The 19,901-nt window shown below is 45.4% G+C and overlaps 4 protein-coding genes across 4 annotated transcripts; 2 read left to right on the plus strand and 2 right to left on the minus strand.

Annotated features, from left to right (window-relative positions):
• Nucleotides 1-699: 699 nt before the first annotated feature.
• galr1b (galanin receptor 1b) lies at nucleotides 700-7,538 on the minus strand. Its single transcript, XM_077562930.1, has 3 exons — nucleotides 4,281-7,538; nucleotides 4,050-4,115; nucleotides 700-2,024 (listed from the first exon to the last, which is right to left on the minus strand). The coding sequence occupies exons 1-3, from the start codon at nucleotides 4,938-4,940 to the stop codon at nucleotides 1,707-1,709; spliced, it is 1,044 nt and encodes a 347-aa protein (XP_077419056.1). The 5' UTR covers nucleotides 4,941-7,538; the 3' UTR covers nucleotides 700-1,706.
• LOC144050042 (chymotrypsin B-like) lies at nucleotides 6,364-8,963 on the plus strand. The gene is made up of 6 exons (XM_077562927.1): nucleotides 6,364-6,417; nucleotides 6,489-6,592; nucleotides 7,420-7,499; nucleotides 7,576-7,838; nucleotides 8,252-8,385; nucleotides 8,771-8,963. Exons 1-6 carry the CDS (start codon nucleotides 6,366-6,368, stop codon nucleotides 8,930-8,932), a joined length of 795 nt encoding a protein of 264 aa, XP_077419053.1. The 5' UTR covers nucleotides 6,364-6,365; the 3' UTR covers nucleotides 8,933-8,963.
• A 2,502-nt stretch (nucleotides 8,964-11,465) lies between these two features.
• On the plus strand, nucleotides 11,466-12,965 carry LOC144050043 (chymotrypsin A-like). The gene is made up of 7 exons (XM_077562928.1): nucleotides 11,466-11,517; nucleotides 11,655-11,758; nucleotides 11,833-11,912; nucleotides 12,052-12,130; nucleotides 12,217-12,397; nucleotides 12,479-12,612; nucleotides 12,759-12,965. Exons 1-7 carry the CDS (start codon nucleotides 11,466-11,468, stop codon nucleotides 12,918-12,920), a joined length of 792 nt encoding a protein of 263 aa, XP_077419054.1. The 3' UTR covers nucleotides 12,921-12,965.
• A 3,953-nt stretch (nucleotides 12,966-16,918) lies between these two features.
• Nucleotides 16,919-19,776, minus strand: agrp (agouti related neuropeptide). The gene is made up of 4 exons (XM_077562929.1): nucleotides 19,416-19,776; nucleotides 18,889-19,033; nucleotides 17,679-17,797; nucleotides 16,919-17,603 (listed from the first exon to the last, which is right to left on the minus strand). The coding sequence occupies exons 1-4, from the start codon at nucleotides 19,494-19,496 to the stop codon at nucleotides 17,427-17,429; spliced, it is 522 nt and encodes a 173-aa protein (XP_077419055.1). The 5' UTR covers nucleotides 19,497-19,776; the 3' UTR covers nucleotides 16,919-17,426.
• Between the last annotated feature and the right edge of the window lie 125 nt (nucleotides 19,777-19,901).

Consider the following 19,901-nt stretch of genomic DNA (forward strand, 5'->3'; position numbering starts at 1 on the left):
TTCTCTACCAAGTGTCTACAAAAACCCAAGTCAAGTTCCTCCATTCAGAGGGTTCAATGCACTCGGATGTCATTTTTACAAATGACATACGATGACATCCACCAAAGCACAGAATGGGTCTTCCTGCACCTCCATCAAATTCACGTTGACACCAACCGCACCACAACTTAGACCTGCTTCTAGCTGCTCTAAAGTTGAGTCTACTTCCAGCCACCAAATGTTCAACTGCACCACAGGTGGGTAAAAGAAAACAGCCGTTGTCTGCGGGAACGGCCAGCATAGCAGAACACGGTCTGCCAAATTCCCAAACGCGCGAAACGAGGCTTGCACCGGCACGGGAATCAAAATGCGCAAATGTTTGCACTTGAAGAGGAGCATTTATTCAACGTGCTTGACAAAAAGGCAACTAGTGCCTGAAACCTGCCTACTAGTTGGGCCCAGTAGTGTTACTAGTGCAGCACAGTAGTTCAACAGTAAGGTTTCAATGTGTATTAGTAGTCCAAAAGTCACACTAGTAGCAGAATTTAGAATTTTTTTTTACTTTTAAGACGCAGCTGTTCTACTAGTGAGGATAAAAGCATGCTAGTACATGGACATGAATCTGGATATCGTAAGTATGGAATCAAGTCTCAAAAACACCCCCAAAAGACACAAAGCAGATTTGTTGAATTCTTCAATAAAGATATTTAAGAGGACAAATTGTGTCAAATGGACTTTTTATTGTCTGCATACAAAACCATTGATATGATCAGCACAATAAAGGTAAGCAGAGCTGCAGCGTTACCGCAGATTAGCATTAGCTAACAATGTTGGCATCAATAGCTTCTAATAATAACTAGTTATGACTAATTCTGGACTGACACGTGTTTTTCACCGTCTTGGTGATGATGAAATGCTGCGTATGTGCCGAGTACCAACTAACGAGCGTTTACTACTGGCTAGCAAGTGTCCACTTCTACCAGTCTAATGCTTGCTATCAGTTTTGAATAACCATGTGCTACCAATATCTCGTAAAAAGTGTTCACTGGCATTAAGTCTCTACTACTGCCAAGTGTTCACCACTCTTAAGTGGTTAGTACCAATTAAGTTTTCACTACAAAGTGTCTACTTCCAGAAGTCCCTACTAAAATGTGTTCACTACTACAAAGTGTTAACTGCTACCAAGTACCCTATATATCTACTATGAAACATTTTTTTATAAGCAAATATCCAGTAGCAAGTGTTTACTACCAACGAGTGTTCACTACCAGGTCTCCACTACAAAGTGTCTGCACTCAAGTCTGTAGAACCTGGTCTTGACGAATGTGTTGACAAACAAATAAATAAAAGTCTTTGCTGCCCAAGTGTCTTCTCTTATGTATCTACGATTGATTGTTTACTACCAGGTCTTTACCAACAAGTCTCTGTTGCCAAATATCCAGTAGCAAGTCTCTACAATGATCAAGTCTCTACTATCATGTGCACTACTTACATGGCCACTACCAGGTCTCAACAACCAAGTGTCCACCACTAACTAGTAAGTGCTAAGTATCAAGTCTCCACTACCAAGTGTTTACTACCACCAAAAGACTACAAAAATAATTTGTGTCACAGTTAACAAAAGGGAAAGCCAAACAAACGTCCCGCTGTCACATGACTTACTTGCCAGAGGTCATCAGCCAGCCTGTGATTGGTCCCGGCAAAGGAGTCATTTGAGGACAGGAAGTTCATATAGTGGTGGTAGAGGGCGTACTGGACAGGTTGTCCATGCGCAGGCGCACCTCCGGTCCCCTGGGGGGTGGCGTGCCAGACCGGCGGCAGGCCAGGACCTGACCGCAGCTGTGGCGAAACTTGTGGGACAGGAAAGCGTAGAGGACAGGGTTGACGCAGGCGTGACCGTAGGACAGGCAGTGGGACGCGATGCGAAAGACGAAGGACGCGTCCGTCAGAGGGAAGCGGCCAAACTCCGCCCACATGACGATCACGTGATGCGGGATCCAGCAAATCAGGAAGGCGGCGATGACTAGGAAGACCGTCTGCGTCGTCTGGGTACACACAAAGATCACAACACCTCAGAAAAGCCAGCAAAATCCACAAATGTCCACTACTCGCAAAAAGGCTCAACAAGCAAGCGTAGCAAGTCACTATTACCAAGTCTCAACTTAACTCTGTATTACCAAGTCTGTACTGTCAGTTATCTACATGACTTCAAAGTGTACGCAAGTGCCAAATGTGTACTACAACCATGCGTCCACAAGTAAGTACCGAGCGTCAACTAGTACCTAGTCTCTCCTACGCCCAAGTAAGTGACCACAAAGTCTGTCTTGAGAAAAATCTATAGAGCAGTGTCTCAAGTCTCTCCTGCCAAATGACTGCGGAGTCTACTTCCGACTTTGTCGTTTTTACTAACAAGTTATGTTTACTGCCAAGTCTGTAACTAGTAGCAATAGCAAGTGTCCACTTCTTTCAAATGTTCACTCCCAAACCCCTACAACAACCAAATGTCTGCTGTTATTTGTCTATTAGCAAGTTTATGCCGGGAAAAAAGGTCTACTACACAGTCTGCACTACCAAGCATCTACTACTACCACCAAGTCTCCACAAACCAGACCCTAACCTAGTATACATACCTACTACTTAATTTACATATACTAGCAGGTCTTGACTTCAAAGTGTCCACGATCAGATCTGCTAAACCAAGTCCCTACGATTAAAGTTCCCATTTCTATCAAGGCAGTCCTACCAAGTCTATACTAGCAAGTGTGAGTAAAAACCGGCAGCGCAGCAGGAATAAAACGGCATCAAACAAGGTTTCATACATTTTCACAGCATGCATGTCACAGAAGGGTTAGAAAAAAAAAGTTTGAAGAATAAACGGGCCAAGACGTGTGCAAGTCTTCACTGAGAGAAGACAACTTGAACGTCTATTCTTAGAAAAGAGCTGTCTAAATATTTACCCAGCACCCTTTGCTGCTGCCCCACCGGCTTCTCTGCTGTAAACTCACCTCTGAAGAGATCCTCCACTCTGGCTAGCGTCGAGCAAGACGCGTTCCTAACCAACAGTCAGTTTGGAAGATTGGTGGCTCAATCAGTCAGTTACGTAGTAAGGTTGTTGCTCAGTCAAGTCCGTCCGTCCGTCCGTCCGTCCGTTTTTCATTCTGTCACTCTGTCAGTTTGTAAGGTCGAATAGCTGTAGTTGGTTTGTTAGCCGTCGGTGAGTTAGTCACTCAATTAATGAGGTCCAACGGTTGGTTGGTTAGTCAGTTAGGTAGTTTTAGCCAGTCAGTTACGTCAAGTCAGCTAGTTCATTTCAGTCAGGTCAGTCAGAAAGTTAGTTAAATAGGTAAGCCAGTCAGTTGCTCATTTCAAGGTCGGTTGGTTGTGGTGCTTGAGTTAGTCACTGGGATAATAAAGTCATTTGTTCAGTTGGCTGGTTACTCTTTTTTTTTTGGGGGGGTAAGGTACGGTATGGCATGGTCAACTAACTAATGAACGGTCAGTCAGCTTGTTTCTTATGTAGACGCAGTTGGTTAGATTGGTTAGTTGATAGTTCAGTCATTTAGAGTCAGACAGTATTGTTGATCGGTAAGATTGGTGGAGTGTCACTTAAAAAATAAAGCTTGGTTGGTAAGTCCGTCAGTCGGTTGCTTGCTCACTCGCTCGTTGAGTCTGTAAGGTTGCTTAGCTGGTTAGTTGCTTGTCAATTGTTTGCTTGATTGGTTGGTTTATGAGTTTGTCATGTAATATGGTCAGGCAGTTTTTTTCATTTACTTGCTTGGTCAGTTTGTAAGTTTATTGGTTCTTCCGTTGTTAAGGTTATGTAAGGTTAGGTCAGGATAGGTTAACTGACAGACAGTCAGCTTTGTTATGTAGTCAGTCAGATTGTAAGACTGGTCGGTTGTTTGGTCACTGGTCAGTTACGTCACATTAGTTAGTTAGTCATTTGCTTACTTTGTCTCTTGGTTTGTTTAGTCAGGTATGTTGCCAGGTTAGTTGGTCAGTTATTAAAGTAATCAGTTGGTTAGTAAATGAGTTTGGCTTGAAAAATAGAAAAAAGGAGATGTGCGTACCTTTTGTTTGATGCGTTCAGACTTGGTAGACATGTTCTTCATCTTTTTGTGAAGGTGAAACAAAACCTGAGGAAAAACAAGTAAATGGTGTGAAATTTGTGGAAAGCATGGATTATACCGTTTGTAATTGGTTGTCAAATCCGCTTTTTGTTCAGTTTTTCCCCAAATCCAATGTTGCGCCAACGTTTGGGAATGGCGTCACCGTTGGGAGGGGAGCGCGTGCACACTGACCGTGACGTAAGAGCAGCAGATGACCACGAGAGGCAACAGGAACCCAAGCAGAGCCACGGCGGTCTTGTAGGCTCTCCGGCCCTGCCCGGACCCCCACACCTCCCAGCAGAACGTCACGTTGGGGGCGCCGGGGTGCCCGGTCAGCACGTGGTTCTGGGCCACCGGCACGGAGCACGCCAGCGCCACAGCCCAAATGATGCCCACGCACAACAAGGCGACGGAGCGCGTCCGGTAGCGGCACCGGCCCGACAGAACCACGGCCACGTAGCGATCCACGGACATGGCGACCAGAGTCAGGACGCTCACCAGAACACTCACAGACGCCAGGAAGTGGCCGAACGTGCACGTAAACCCCCCAAAGCGCCACCCGGGGAGGGAGTAGATGGTGGCGTGGAACGGGACGCACAGAATCAGGAAAAGCAGGTCCGCCAAGCTCAGGTTAAGGATGAACACATTGGTCGGGTTACGGCCCCTGGAGCCCCCCGCCGCGGGTCGCCACGCCCCCGCCCGGCAGCTCACCAGCAGGACCAGCGTGTTGCCCACCAGGCCCACCACAAAAATGAGCCCAAACAGCACCGGCACCGCCACCGCTTCCGGGCCGGGAACGGCGGGACCGGAGGCTGCGGCCCGTCCCCATGACTGGTTGGTCGGCTGCGGCATGTCAGAACCGCGCTGCAAGCAGCCGGAGAAGCAGAAGCGAGAACGCGCACGCGCAAACACGCACGCACACACGGGGAAGTTTATGGCCCTCTTGCAAGTTCACTTCCTCTCCCCAATTTTCAAACTAAAAGCAAGCAGCAGCAAAACCTCATCAGCAGACCTTTTCATTGAAAAAGTGCCACACATCAATGTGATCATTGTCTTGCGCGCGCGTGTGCGCACGTGTCTGTGATTTTGTGTCCGTGTGATCCGTTTCTGTTTTATTTTGCATTTTGTGTTTACATGCGCGTTTGTGTTTATGTGAGTATTTATTTTCATGTGTGGGTGCGCGCTTATGCGTTATTTTCAATGCCCTCCCGCAGTTGTGTTGAATATGACTGGACTTGTAAAAGCAACATTTTGCTGCATTTTTTTTGTACGCTCATATTTCTATATTTGAATTAGCGCATCCTGAGGCTTTTTCCATCTTTGATCAAGTTTTCCGCAAATGCTGGTTCAAGCGAATGTTTGTGGAAAGAGCACATGTGGTTGTTCACGTGTGGTGTGTTATCGGCGTGCGAAAGTGAGCACGCTGAGAATCGCTGACAGGAAAGTTAAACATTAATAATTAGATATTTCTTTGCAACATTTAACATTCATTATTACCACTAAAACGTGTTGATATTTTTGATTGATTTGCTTTTTTGATTTCCCTTTTAAAATTGAATATGAATATTTTACGTGTTCATTTAGGAAGAAAAAGGAAGAATTATTTTTAAATGTATGACAAGTTTTTACTCATGGAAATCGAATTACTAGGGGTGGAACAAAAAACCATTTGAATCGGAAAATCCTTTTTTGATTTAGAAGATGCGACTGAATCGTTCCATTTTGAAATATGGCGAGATGCTGTTGTCTGCGGTTACTTTGGGCTCGATGCCACGGACTTCCGGGTTTCACACGTCAGCTCAACTCCTCAAAAATGGAAGCAAAAACAAAAATGGCGCGTTTATATTTTGTTCATCGCGTGTAGCTAGGTCGGCTCTTCATAGAAATATGACGACGAGATGAGTTTCTATGACCGCAAACTGGATTGCTGGACGAACGTCCCAGAAAATACTAATATTAGATCCATGTGTCTTTTGCCAGAAATCTCATTCATCAACTTAATTTTTATTCGTGTAAGCGCAAGTTTAGGCACGTTTGTAGGCAGTTTCTCTTCGTATAAGTATTTGGAAATACATCGAGTTTGTATGAATCCCAAAAAAAAATCATGATGAAGCCAAGTTTGAGTGCGGGAAGCTGTCGTCCAATCAGAGCGTGCGAGCGGACTTGCCGATAAGCAGCTGCGCTCTGAGCACGCCGCTCCGCCATTGGACGCCGCCGGGCCAGCCGACGGATAAAAGCGCGCGGCGGCGACTCTGCGACATCATCGTCGTCGTCGTCATGGCCGTCCTCTGGATCATCTCCTGCTTTGCGCTCGTCAGCGCCGCCTACGGTCAGAAAATCGAATGTCGCCGCATTGCGTGACGTCCTCACATGACCTCATTTTCTTTTGACGTCTGTCAGGTTGCGGAACGCCCGCCATTGCCCCCGAGGTGACCGGCTACGCTCGCATCGTCAACGGCGAGGAGGCCGTCCCGCATTCGTGGCCCTGGCAGGTGTCCCTGCAGGTCAGACGCGTCCTGGTCCTCGTCCCGCTTTGTTTTCAAGTTCCTGTTTCTATTCCTCTTTGTCTTCCCGAACCTCTTTCTCTTGTTCGTTCTTTTGATGTGCTGCTCCTGTTCCTCTTTGGGTTCTTCCTCCTCTTCATCTTCCTGAATGGTCTTTGTCATCCAGTTTGTTCCACTTTAGGTTCCTGATCCTGTTTCACTTTGCCTTTTTGTTCCTCTCCCTGTTCCCCTGCGTCTACCTGTTCCCCTTTCTCCCGGGTTCCTGTCCATCTTCGCCTTCAGCTTTCCGTTCGTGTCCCTCTTCATCATCCTGTTCATCTTTGGATCATTATTGTCATCCATTTCCTGTTTCCATTTGGGTTTATGTTCCTCTTTTGTCCTTCTTTGAGTTCCTTTCATTTTCCTCTTTGTCAACCTGTTTCTTATTCCTCTTTGGGTTCCTAATCATCTTTGCCGTCCTGGTCCCGTTTCTCTTTAGGTTCCTGTTCATGTTTCTCTTTGGGCTTCTGTTCCGTTTTGTCATTCGGTTCTTGTTCCACTTTGGGCCCTTGTTCATCTTTTCCTTTTTTCTTCCAAGTCCTCTTTCAGTTTGTGCTCCTCTTCGACTCTGTCTTTCTGCTCCTTTCCTCTTCCTCATTCCATGCATGTTCCTGTTCCTTTATCATTGTCTTCCTGTTCCTCTTCACCTTCATCTTCCAGTACCTATTCCCCTCCCTCTTGATTTTGTCCTTGTCAACCCTCTGTGACTTTGTTCCCGTTCTCCTTCCACTGTACCATCTTGGCTCCCGCTCCCGTTCTTGTTGGTAACGTTGCAATTTCCCTGGCAGCAATCCAACGGCTTCCACTTCTGCGGCGGCTCCCTGATCAACGAGAACTGGGTGGTGACCGCCGCCCACTGCAACGTCAGGTAGTCGTCACACGCACAGGTGCATGATGGGAGCTGCCGTGGTCCTTTTCGTGACCCCACCCTTGCCCCCCTTCAGGACCTACCACCGCGTGGTGGCGGGCGAGCACGATAAGGGTTACGGCTCCAACGAGGCGGTGCAGGTCCTGCGCCCCGCCAAGGTGTTCACACACCCCCGCTGGAACCCGCGCACCATCAACAACGACATCGCCCTGATCAAGCTGAGCACGCCCGCCCGCCTGGACACCAACGTGTCGCCCGTCTGCCTGGCCGAGTCCGCCGACGACTTTGCCCCGGGAAGAACCTGCGTCACCTCCGGATGGGGATTGACCAGATACAACGGTCTGCTTGCCGGCTTTCCTTCCTCTCTCAACTTATTTTCATTATGAAACTATCCTTGTTTCAGTTAAAGTTGTCCAAATCCTGGGTATGACGTCAGCCCCTCTTAGCAGTCAATCATCTTCGATTTCTGTAGTACTCCATGAAAGTAGACTTTGTGGGGTTTTTTTTCAAAATAAGACAAACATTTACTTTTACTTTGGAAAACTACAATCAACATTTCCGATGGACGTTACAGACCAGACCCGTGATTACTTACATGACCTTCTTCTTTCTAATCACGTTGCTTTTTGTCTCCCTGTCCCTGTTCCTCTTTGGCGTCCTTCAGCTCAATGAGATGTTTTTCGACATTGTTTTGGTTTGTCCTTGTGGAGATGAAAAGGTGCTAGGCTGGTCTAACTGTGTGGTGTTTGCAGCTCCCAGCACTCCCAACAAGCTCCAGCAGGCATCGCTTCCTCTTCTGTCCAACGAGCAGTGCAAGCGTCACTGGGGCAGTAACATCTCCGACGTGATGATCTGCGCCGGAGCTGACGGCGCCACCTCCTGCATGGTGAGGCCATCGCGCTCGGCTGCTAAATGGGCTTCTTAAAAACCTTTTCTTCTTCCTTTTCCTGTCACATTTACATCAAACATTATTGTTGGTAAAGACTTGTTGACTGACGTCTGCTAGCTTACTACTAACATCTAACGTGAAACATTGCAGAAAGGCTAATGGCAATTAGCATACAGTCATTTTGAACCGTCAAACAGGTGCTACTTGAAAGGCAGAATTATTCTTCAGCAGAGCTCAGTTCTGCCCAGTATGTTGTGGGACAATTGGGTACTACACTCAAAAGTGCAAAACTCGAAAAAATTGGGGTGGGAATATACTGCTTGAAATGGAATTTTGAGAAGCCGTCAGCTCGTTCCAACTTGTTGTCCTTTGCGCACTTCAGGGCGACTCCGGCGGTCCTCTTGTGTGCGAGAAAGACAACACTTGGACCCTGGTGGGTATCGTGTCCTGGGGAAGCAGCCGCTGCTCCACGTCCACGCCCGCCGTCTACGCCCGTGTCACCGAGCTGCGCGGCTGGGTGGACCAGATCCTCGCCAGCAACTAAACTCCCGTTTCCACTGGAAGCCCAATAATAATAAAAAAATAATTCATCATCCCAACAGCTTGTTGGCTTTGACTTTCTTCCACGTTCACGTTCACTGTCAACACTCGACTGAAGCTTTAGCAAGCATTCATTATTTGGATGCAAAACGTTCATTTTTGTACGTGCACAAAATGTAATAGTTGGCCACAAAAATCATCATCATCATCTCAAATCAGTTCATATCATCAATGTCAGGGATGGGCTAATAACTTAAGACCGGAGGGGGCCACAGTGCTACTCGGGGGGGGGGGCCACAGCACCAAGCACTTTCTCACCACATTTATGACAAAAACCCAATTTGAACTTTGACATTTTTTTGAAAACGGCAAAATAAACCTTTACATAATGGATGTTTATATCTTGTGCCAGTCTTGATGTGTATTCAAAATATTTTCACGCATGTTTAGCCTACTTTTTCTTAAAGTAAAAAGTTTGTTTTGACTTTTCATCGGGAACACCCACAGATTCAAGTCGGATCAAATCTATCCGGAGGAGGTCTTTCAAATATAATAGGCCAAAAATGGGGCCAAATTTGAAAGTAAATCCAAAATGTCTGACTAAACCTGTTTGGTTTAACATATGGCTCTTTTTTGTAGGTCTTGGACTGTTTCATAAGCCTCCAACATTTTGTAGTTCTGTGAAGTGAAACGGACAACTGGGGCTACTTTGTCGAAAGTTTGTAGGATGCGTTACTGAGCTATTTTTGAAAAATCACACATTAAAATATTGATTATTATGCCAGGCCTGGTGTGTGTGCAAAGTTTCATGCGTTTTCATCCATGTTAAGGTCTTAAAAAATCTGCTGTCATGGCAACAGAATTTCACAGCACGACCACTAATTCGTAGATGTCTTCGGGGCGGGACTGTCAACAAATACGGGAAATTTGGAGAAGATAGGATCACATGGGTCAAGTTACAGTAGCTTTTATTGTCACGGTCAATCATTAGACTTTGCGGCACACGAGGCGGCACCATCTGCATAACCCAATATTGTCATATGCCTTCGGATAGTGACTATTAACATACATGTGACGTTTGGACATTTTTGCAGTGTTTACACGAGCAAACATGAAATGCAAAATTTGATGCCCCGTCCTTGTCATACAGAATTTCGAAAACTCAAGATGGGAGGAAGAATTTCTTCAGATACAATAGAAATCTCGCAGCGGTGGCTGTTCAGGCCCTAAAAGTCATTCCATAAAATGACAAAGCTGCCCCTCAAATGAAGTTACTGACTTGGAAAACATGTATAGCAGGATGCATTCCTCCGACAAAAGAATAAAACACACACACACACAAATGGGTTTACATGTCTCGTGGGGACATCTCATTGACATAATGCATTTCCTAGACCCTTACCCTTACCCAATTCAAACCTAAACTTTAAAACCACGTTTTGATCCTCAAAAGAGGTTTGGACTCATGGGGACCACCAAAATGTCCCAACAAGGATACGTGGTCCCCACAATGATAGCAAAAACCCAGAAAATGATCCAGATGATGTGATATAAACCCACGCGCACACACACAGTATATGTTGGTTTATTGTTTATTATCGAGTTTCTATTTTTGGAGTTTTATGTGACCAAATGTAAACATACAAAAAACATAGCACCCCCCACCCCAAAAAAAAACCCACTTTACCATTTTTAAGATGACTTTTTTTAACCTCACGAATATGTGAATTTGTGGCTGCCAAACCACAAATATGCACGTGTATTACACTGTAAATATGTTTTATACATTGTGTACGCGCACGGTTGGTAGCGACACAGCTGGGAAAAAAGACAGACGTGTCGTGTCTAACATGTGACCTTCAAACACATGAAGCCTTATTTTGCAGCGTCTTTGAATGCAAATCTCTTACCATAAATGTCCGTTTCTTCTCGGTTCTACTTAAAAAGTCAAGTCAGGTTTATTTGCATAATCGCAAACGAGTCTCTTCACACACCCAGTTGACAAAAAAGTAAGAAAAAAGCATCAATAAACATATCAGTCAATGAGGCCTTGAAAAAGTCCACGGAATCTAACGTCGACATACAAATACAAACATCTTTCAAGCATAAGTAGTACCAATAAAGCAATTCACAAAAGATGTCAAAAGAAATACATCAAGCCGTGAATAATGAACGACATAAATCTTTGATCAATGAACACAATATCAACAATTATATTTTCTGGCATATTTATTTAAAATGTTACATATTACATCAGTATTTATTTATAAAGCCAATATATCACCAATGCAATATCCTTTTAATAAATCAAATAAATCCATATAGAAATAATTCATCAATCAATGATTAATGTATGTTGGTGACACATCCAAATTCACTTAACGTTCTTTGCCCAGCTGTAGATTTCCCGGAATTCCATGTGGCCAAACTCTCACGTCCGCTGATAGCGTGTGACCCCCCCGCCCCAATCTCCTCCAATCGGGCGCCAGCTCGTGCGTATAAAAGCCTGCCGTGTCCAGAGAAGACATCGTGTCGCCATGGCTTTCCTGTGGATCCTCTCCTGCCTCGCCTTTGTCGGTGCCGCCTACGGTGAGTTAGCGTTAGCATGCTAGCATTCAGTTAGCTGGGTTGCCAAACTCACAATTTCATATTCATGACATTCCATACATCTTGTTGGCAACATCTTCCTCACGACGCCATATTCGATGTCATGATGATGTCATCAGGTTGCGGCACTCCCGCCGTCGCTCCCGTGATCACCGGATACTCTCGTATCGTCAACGGCGAGGAGGCAGTGCCTCACTCGTGGCCCTGGCAGGTGTCGCTGCAGGTACACACAAGTGCACACGCACGATGGCTCACAAAAAGTGATGTGACGGCACCAGCATGTGTTATTTGCGTCAGGACTACACGGGTTTCCACTTCTGCGGCGGCTCCCTGGTCAACGAGAACTGGGTGGTCACGGCAGCCCACTGCAACGTCAGGTAACGGCATCATTCGCAGTCAAAACCTTTCTCGTGCTCGCTGGCGCACCCTGCAGACGAACACCTTGCGCTACGATGGATTTTGTTGATTGCCGACGGACGGGCACGAGCGTGATGGTGTTTGTCTTGCCGGTTGTAGGACTTCTCACCGCGTGGTTCTGGGTGAGCACGACCGCTCGTCCACCGCCGAGGACACCCAGGTCCTGAAGGTGGGCAAGGTGAGAGCGCGCCTCTGTCGTTACGGCGTTGTTAGCGTTAGCGCGGCTCGTTGCGTTGACGCTGCGACTGGCGTCCCGCCCGGCAGGTCTTCAAGCACCCTCGCTACAACGGCTTCACCATCAACAACGACATCCTGCTGATCAAGCTGGCCAGTCCGGCCCAGATGAACATGCGCGTGTCGCCCGTCTGCGTGGCCCAAGCAGGAGACGACTTCCCCGGAGGCATGAAGTGTGTCACCAGCGGCTGGGGGCTGACCCGACACAACGGTGAGGAAAGGCCGCGGGGGGCGGGGCCAGCCGGCCGGCGTACGGCTTGACGGCAACATCCGCCCTGTGCTTGCGTTTCAGCCCCCGACACGCCGGCCCTCCTCCAGCAGGCCTCCCTGCCGCTGCTGACCAACGAGCAGTGCCGTCGATTCTGGGGCAACAAGATCAGCAGCCTGATGATCTGCGCCGGAGCTTCCGGAGCGTCATCCTGCATGGTGGGTTCAACCTTCTTCAACTTTCCACTCATTTCCGAGTGTCCACTAACGCAAAGTGCCCACCAACAAGTCTTTGCTAGCTAACACCTGTTTTATGACCACGTCTGCACCACTAACGATTGTGTTAACTGTGCGTCTTTTTGCAGGGCGACTCTGGCGGCCCCCTGGTTTGCCAGAAGGCGGGCGCCTGGACCCTGGTGGGCATCGTGTCCTGGGGCAGCGGAACGTGCACGCCCACCATGCCCGGCGTCTACGCTCGCGTCACCGAACTCCGCGCCTGGATGGACCAGACCATCGCCTCCAACTGAAAACAAGCCCTCTTTACACACCGGAATGTTGAATAAAAGTGAACAACTGCCACAAACACTTGCTGTCAGAGATTCTTTCTCGTTGGCCATTTCTTTGCGGCTTTCTTTTTCTTGTATTTTCCCCACCATTGTCTGTTTTTGTCCAATGTGTTGACACTATTAGACAACCCATCAAGCAACCTGCTTGGTGGGTTGAGCTCTCGGAACCCGAACCCTAAACACAACCGTAGGTAGAGCTTCGCTTTCACGTTTCGGCTGTCAAGTGTTTACCATGAAATGTTCTCTACAACACTACCAAGTGCCTCCTTCCAAGTCTGCAAGTTTCTACTACTGAGTGTCTTCTTCCAAATATTTGCATATTACACCGAGTTTCCAGTTCCAAGTCTCTGCTAAGTATATTCTAACAAGTGTCTGTCACTATCAAGTCCGCATGACCCAGTTCCACTGCCAAGTCCAGGGTCCTCGAGGGCCGGAGTCCTGCAGGTTTTGGAGGTTTTCCTTTTCCAACAGGAAGAGAGAAAGGAAACATCCAAAAGGGCATCTCTGTTCTACACACCAGAACCCCCAATAAAAAAAAATACAAGTGAATAAGTATTATCCTGCGCACACAATGCAAGTGTAGCTTTTATTTGGAAAAGCCAAGTGTTTTTTATGCATTTGTAACACTTTTAGAGCGAATAAAGTCAATTGTACTGTAGACCAGTGATAGGTTCGGCTATTGTAGTAGTGGAAATTATATAAAGCAAATAAATGACCACCGACCAAAAATATGAGGTTGAACTGCTGGCTTATTTTCGTTGAATTTAACAACATTTAAAATTTAAGTGACAGACAATTTGACATTTAGATTCACTATTGGTTAAAGAAAAAAATTATTTCCCTCTATCGTCAAGTTAATTTTTGTTTCTGAATCCTTTTCCTTTTAAACCTATTATTTAGGTTTGAAAAATATAGTTCTCAATAGTTTCAGTTTTCAACCTGGGTTGTTGTATTCAATTCTAATTTTATAATTCATATCTTTTTATGTACTTCACTTTTGTTTTGAAAGAAGTTCAGTGAAAGTGTGAAAGAGTTTTGTTAAGTGCCCCTTTAACTTTAAACCATTCCCCAGTTTCATTGGTTAAACCAGACCAATATTACAATAACACCAAAATCGAAATTGACACAATGTACAACTCAAAACGATTCCACAAAAGACTGAATGAGTTCAATATTCAATGTCTCTAGTTCCAAATGTTTGTGTTCTTCTTATTGTCCTGAATATTAAATCCTGAGTCTGAGAGTCCGTTGCTGTGTAGCAGAGAGAAAAACTGATCGATCCTACCAGGTTTGAAGAAACGATCAAATGTCCAACATGTCTCCGCGCTCCTGCGTGAGGCGCCATCTTGTCTCCGCGCTCCTGCGTGAGGCGCCATCTTGTCTCTCGCGCACAGAATCCAACTCCGCGATTTGTTCAGCTTTCTGAATCAAACCTTAACAGTAGCCTATCATAACAAGAAAATAATGTGCATAAATAACCAAAATTATGCATCTGGTAGTTTAAAATACAAATGAAGGTTCGTTTTCCGTCGAGTGAAATCGATACAATTACAAGGATGCATTTCAGAATGGCGGTGTTGAAAAAACATAGCAAGGACATGTACTACAACCCGCCTTCAATTAAATGCAAAGTCGCCACTTACAGCCATCTTTTTAGCATAAGACAACTTCAATTCAACACCATAGCTTATTTTTTGTCATCATTTGACCAGCAGTATATGATAACAGGTTCGTTGCATAATATGAGTCCAAACTCACCAAGTGTCGCTTGGCAAAGTGTACGTCATCAAGAGTGGAAAACACAAAAATAGCTCCTCCACGGTTCAAAAATGCTTTAGAATGCTTGTTTTCTTCTATTTTTCTCTTTCATTTAGCAGTAGCTCCTTGCAAACTTACTCCACACATTCATCTCTCGTCGTCAAGTGGTGGTGGGGGTGAGATAATTGCTGCCTTCATTTGGTACCAAAATACAATACAAACACAATCAAATACAACATGTCGAGTAGAAAATTGCACGTGGGCGCCCCCTAATGTCGTATTTTCTACTGGACAACTGGGAATTTATGTTGATACCCGAGTTTCCGAGTTGAGAGAACTATTGAAGTTTCAACATGGCGGAATTCTGAACGGCAAGAAATATTAACACTTCTAAGGGCATTAACGTCCGCTAGCACAGCAGGTTGTTTTAGAATCTGCACAATTTTACTATAACAACAAAACCACATGAACGCAACATGAGCATTTATGCTCACATTCGTCACGGCGTTACGTCGGCTCGGGCCTTTCAAAATAAGAGTCTACACGTATAGTTTTATCATTGATAAAATAAAAGAAGATTAGTAACATCATGAATTTGCGAATCAATCTTTTAACACGTTTTGAACCCTGTTTATATGTTGTTGTTTTTTCAATGAATGTAATGACTTTACGACTGTATTTAATAACAGGCTCTCCGCAAGGTCACGTGACTCCCGCAGTTTGAACCGGAAGAAGGTCAAACAGAAGCTGGCTCGGGCGCGAGGTGGCGGCGTAATACCGTCACTTGGCTACAATGCAGGTTGGCGTGGGTTCGCTTGCCCGCCTGGGAGACCACGTTTCTATGTCCGCTCGTTGACGACCTATGCTAGTAGTGCTTGTTTTGTTCTCGTTTATTTCCGGGACGTCGAAAAGAGCAGTTCAACGCCAGCGAAGTGAGCTTTTCACCTTCCTATGTAGTAAACGTGTTGTCGGGGGCCATGCATGCGTGCTCCTACGGATGACAATCCTGTTTTTGCCGGCCACCGCCGTCCCGAAGAGGTAAGCGAGTGTCTTGATTTTATTTTTATTGGTATTTATTTGGCAAACTACCCCGACTGCCGGACGATAATAATGAATGCCGAGGAAAAAATGCTAAAATGGCGTACTTGCTACTGTTGTTCGGACCCATGTTGCTTACCGTCTGATTTAAAAAATCAAATAAAATGTGCCTTTCGTGCAGCTGTGACATGTATGGAAATGTATCTGTAGGGCCTTTTCTGAATGAAGGAAACAGGTTTATAAGCGGGACGGATAAAATATTTGAAAGGATTGAGCTATAGCGAGTTTTGTTGGTTGTGCCCAAGAATTTCCGAGTAGAATTGCGATCGTTACACACGCACACAAGCAATAAAAAATGTACCCCCCCAACAACTGTCAAAGATGTAAGACAAGCAGACATGACAGATGGTGCTAAAGGAAGGATAGCTTGTCGAAAGTGAAGAATGTCAGTATTGTCGGTTGTGTTGGACGATGTTTTGAAGGGAAAAAAAACAAACTTAAGGTCTGGATCAGGTCGGCTCTTTTCCCCGTCTTTTTCAGCCACTGAACATTCAAGCCATCTCATTAGTATGTTCTTCGACGTCTATAGCAGTCAATTTGGCGCCACGGATATCATTCTCCGACACAATTAGTAGATTTGGCGCAGTAGACTGTTTGCATGCGTCTCGCATGATTGGCCCGCCGAGTTTGAGCTCTCGCTAGACTCATGAATATGAATGAATATCTTTATTGTTTTAACTCTTAGTTTTTATATGTCTAATTTCTTTACCCAATGCAGTACTTAGTATGTAACAATGGATGGTTGTTTTTTAAAAAGTACATTATAAATAAAGTTGCATAGAAGTGATTATTACACTTATTCTTATGATTAGCAATAGCAGCAAGTTGAAATCCATCTTTCACTGTTTTCTACAACGAAAGAAAACAAATATTGACAAGTTGAAGTGATCAGAGTTCAGGGCCGTGTCCGAATGTGCACGCTACTCCCGATATTGTGCCCCCTGCTGAGGGGTCACGCCATTTTGTAGTGGCGTCCGAATGTCCAGCGAGCGAACATGTAGGGCACTCAAAATGACCCACAATGCACTCTGGAAAGTAATGAACATCGATGTTCACTCATACGCGTTGATACAGACCACAATTCGTTGCGAGTATGAAAAAAAAAACATGGCGCGAGAATCAAAGCGATGAATTCATATATACGATGGAAAAAATTCATGCGTTTTACTTTAAATTATGTACAACAAAAGGAGAGTTTTAAAACATTTTCATTCGCAGTACATATTTGGAGATTCATGCGCTGGTCTGTGGCAACCGTTACGTTATGATATGCCGCCAAACAGAATGACGGCACCACATATTAAGTCACTTTATGGCGCGCGCGCGACTATGTGGTCAATGAGGGCTGAGGGGACAAAAGTGGACATTCGGACATTCGGACACGGGACAGCTTTATCGTAGTTACCAATAAATACGCAGATCTTAGTGCGACTTATGGTGAGTCCTTCCGGCACTGCTCCCTGCTGTCAGGGAGGCAAAATTGATACTTGAAGAGAAGACAAACTGATGACTTCCTTTATTTCAAGCACATACAAACCAACATGGACGCAAGAAGCAGAAGACGAAGAAGAAGAAGAAGAAGCGGAAGGGTCGTGTTGGCGAGTTAATGTGTCAGGTGCGCGCGGACGGGCAGGCGTGTCCGACGCGTCGGCAGTAGCAGATGGCGTTGAAAAAGCGGCAGTAGCACGTGTCGCAGGCGTCGCAGCAGGGCAGCGCCAAGCCCAAACACGACTGCTGGTGCCGGACGCAGCGGCGGGCCGAGCGCATGGCGCGCAACGCAGACGCGTCCTGCGTGGACACGCAGAGAAGAAGAAGAAAAACAACATGTGGTTCATTTTGGAGGTGGCATGAAGCTACGCTAACCTGGTCATAGGACTCCGCCTCCGTCAGAAAGTCCCCACGGTCATCATTGTCGCCGCCGTCGTCCGTCCGGGCGAACCCGCGCGCCACTTTGTGCCGAGTTTCGGTGTCGCGGCTTCTCTCTGTGGGAGGACGAAAGGAAAGAAAGAAAAAAAAGTCTTCCCAGTGGCATAGCAAGATTGTCCAGGCGCCCCCCAGCAAAGAAGGGGGGGGTCAGGGGGGGGAGGGGGGTCGGGGGTCGGGGGTGCATTCGCAGTAGAGATCACTTTCAAATCTGCATCTTCAATAAACAATCGCCGTTCATTTTTGTGCTTCAGTCAAGTGACTAGTTTTGTTTTAGTTTGTTCAACTTGAGCAAAAATCCCTCCAAGTGAGACAGAAAACAGGAAAAAAAATACTAATCGCTTGGGCCTTAAAAAAATAATGTCAACAAAAGCTTTCCTATAAGTGGCCGTTTTGACTTTTTTTTTTTAAACTAGGCATCGTTTAAAAAACAAACACATTTTATGCATGGTAATTTACAACAACAAAATAAGCAACCTTACTATATACACAGTCATAAAAAAATTAAAAAACGCTTTACATGGTCGTTTTTTTTGTTTTTGTTTTTATGTCAAACTATGCAGACGGTTTAAAAAAAAAGCCTTACTATATACATGATCGTTTAAAAAAATAAATAAACGCCTTATATACATGGTTGTAAAAAAAAAAAAATGCCTTACTATGGTCAGGTCTTTTTTTTTTTTTAAATACATGGTCATCTTTTTAAAAATAAACCTTACTATACATGGTAACTTAAAAAAATGTCTTACTTATACATACATTCGTTTTTTTGTTTGTTTGTTAAAGACGCCATACATGGTCATTTAAAAAAAAAAGTTTAAAAAAAGAATCAGCCTTACAATATACATGGTTGTTTAGTTTTTTAGAAACAAAACAAAACACCGAACTCAGGGATTTTGGACGGTCAATTGACATTGCTGCACTGCTAATGTGAAGGATCTGCCTTTTGTTTCAAATCTGTCGGCCCTCCGGGGGCCCCTGCTGGCTAAGGGCCCCTGCTGGCTAAGGGCCCCTGCTGGCTAAGGGCCCCTGCTGGCTAAGGGCCCCTGCTGGCTAAGGGCCCCCCCAGCAATTGTCTGCCTTGCCTAATGGCAAACTATGAGTGTTCCCAAAAGTCGACCAAAAAACATTCACAAGCAAAATTTCTCACCTAGTGGCGACCATTCGGGGTCCAGCTGAAGATGACGGGGGTCGTGGGGGTCGCGGGGGCGGAGCAAGGTTGCCGACGAGACAACCAGCAGGCAAAGGAACCAGTAGCGGCGGGACGGCGCCATGCCCACCCGCATCCTGAACAACTTTCACACACAGGAAAACCTTTTGGACCCGTTTGTTGGTTTTTGGGCCCCAAAAAGTCTTTTCATTACAAGAAAAAAACTCCCCCCCCCCCCCCACATAAAATTGGCTTAAATTGATTAAAAAAAATTTTTTTTTAAGGTAAGATATGTTAAAGATTTTTCAACATCATACGTGCTCCATCAATGAGTACAAAGAGCCCTGACCTTTGACCTGCGAGTGCGTCTATCAGCGCGTATCTGCCCTTCAATGTGGAGTGTTCATGTTGAACGCATAATAAAAATACAAGATAAAAAAAGTGCATATATTGTTTTCCAAAAGGTCGAGCTTAGGATGTCAAATTGTGTGTGTGTGTGTGTGTGTGTGTGTGCGGCGGCCACTCACCTGCGAGCGACGGCGGACGTGTGCGCTGCTCTTGCGTGGCTGGCGTCGGGATGTCGGCGGAGCGCGCATCTTATTTGTCATCCGAATGGAGCGCGCGTTGCCAAGGCAACCGCTTGACGCAGCCCAAGCCGACGAATGAACGCCAGCCGAACGCTCGCCATCCAATCGGCCGGTTTGCCGCAAATACGATGACGCGACGCCAATCGGCAGCTGTTCTCAAACTTTTGACGCACCTGAAAAAAAGACTTCCTAACAAACATTATTTTTTTGTTGCTGTGTCGCCTACTCATGTAGATGTACTCAAATACTTCCTAAAAGTTACACAAGTACTGCATACAAGTTTTCTAAACAGTCCTAAATGTACTCAAATACTTCTTTTAAATATGAATAGAGGAACGTTTATTTAAATATATTGTACTTAAAAGGTTAACTATTGTAATTGTCACAATGAGTTTTTGTGTAGATTCGATCTCGGTTTGTTTCTTA

This window comes from Vanacampus margaritifer, chromosome 4, assembly GCF_051991255.1.
Source record: "Vanacampus margaritifer isolate UIUO_Vmar chromosome 4, RoL_Vmar_1.0, whole genome shotgun sequence".
Classification (NCBI taxonomy): Eukaryota; Metazoa; Chordata; class Actinopteri; order Syngnathiformes; family Syngnathidae; genus Vanacampus; species Vanacampus margaritifer.

Coding starts and splice junctions, on each gene's coding strand:
- LOC144050043 (XM_077562928.1), top strand. CDS start 11,466: ATGGCTTTCCTGTGGATCCTCTCCTGCCTCGCCTTTGTCGGTGCCGCC. Junction 11,518..11,654: donor CTTTGTCGGTGCCGCCTACG/GTGAGTTAGCGT, acceptor TGATGTCATCAG/GTTGCGGCACTCCCGCCGTC. Junction 11,913..12,051: donor GCAGCCCACTGCAACGTCAG/GTAACGGCATCA, acceptor TGCCGGTTGTAG/GACTTCTCACCGCGTGGTTC.
- agrp (XM_077562929.1), bottom strand. CDS start 19,496: ATGACAAATAAGATGCGCGCTCCGCCGACATCCCGACGCCAGCCACGC. Junction 19,034..19,415: donor ACGTCCGCCGTCGCTCGCAG/GTGAGTGGCCGC, acceptor TGTGTGTGAAAG/TTGTTCAGGATGCGGGTGGG. Junction 17,798..18,888: donor CCCCGAATGGTCGCCACTAG/GTGAGAAATTTT, acceptor GTCCTCCCACAG/AGAGAAGCCGCGACACCGAA.
- LOC144050042 (XM_077562927.1), top strand. CDS start 6,366: ATGGCCGTCCTCTGGATCATCTCCTGCTTTGCGCTCGTCAGCGCCGCC. Junction 6,593..7,419: donor CCTGGCAGGTGTCCCTGCAG/GTCAGACGCGTC, acceptor TTTCCCTGGCAG/CAATCCAACGGCTTCCACTT. Junction 7,839..8,251: donor GGGATTGACCAGATACAACG/GTCTGCTTGCCG, acceptor TGGTGTTTGCAG/CTCCCAGCACTCCCAACAAG.
- galr1b (XM_077562930.1), bottom strand. CDS start 4,940: ATGCCGCAGCCGACCAACCAGTCATGGGGACGGGCCGCAGCCTCCGGT. Junction 4,116..4,280: donor TCTGCTGCTCTTACGTCACG/GTCAGTGTGCAC, acceptor GTTTTTCCTCAG/GTTTTGTTTCACCTTCACAA. Junction 2,025..4,049: donor CTGAACGCATCAAACAAAAG/GTACGCACATCT, acceptor GTGTGTACCCAG/ACGACGCAGACGGTCTTCCT.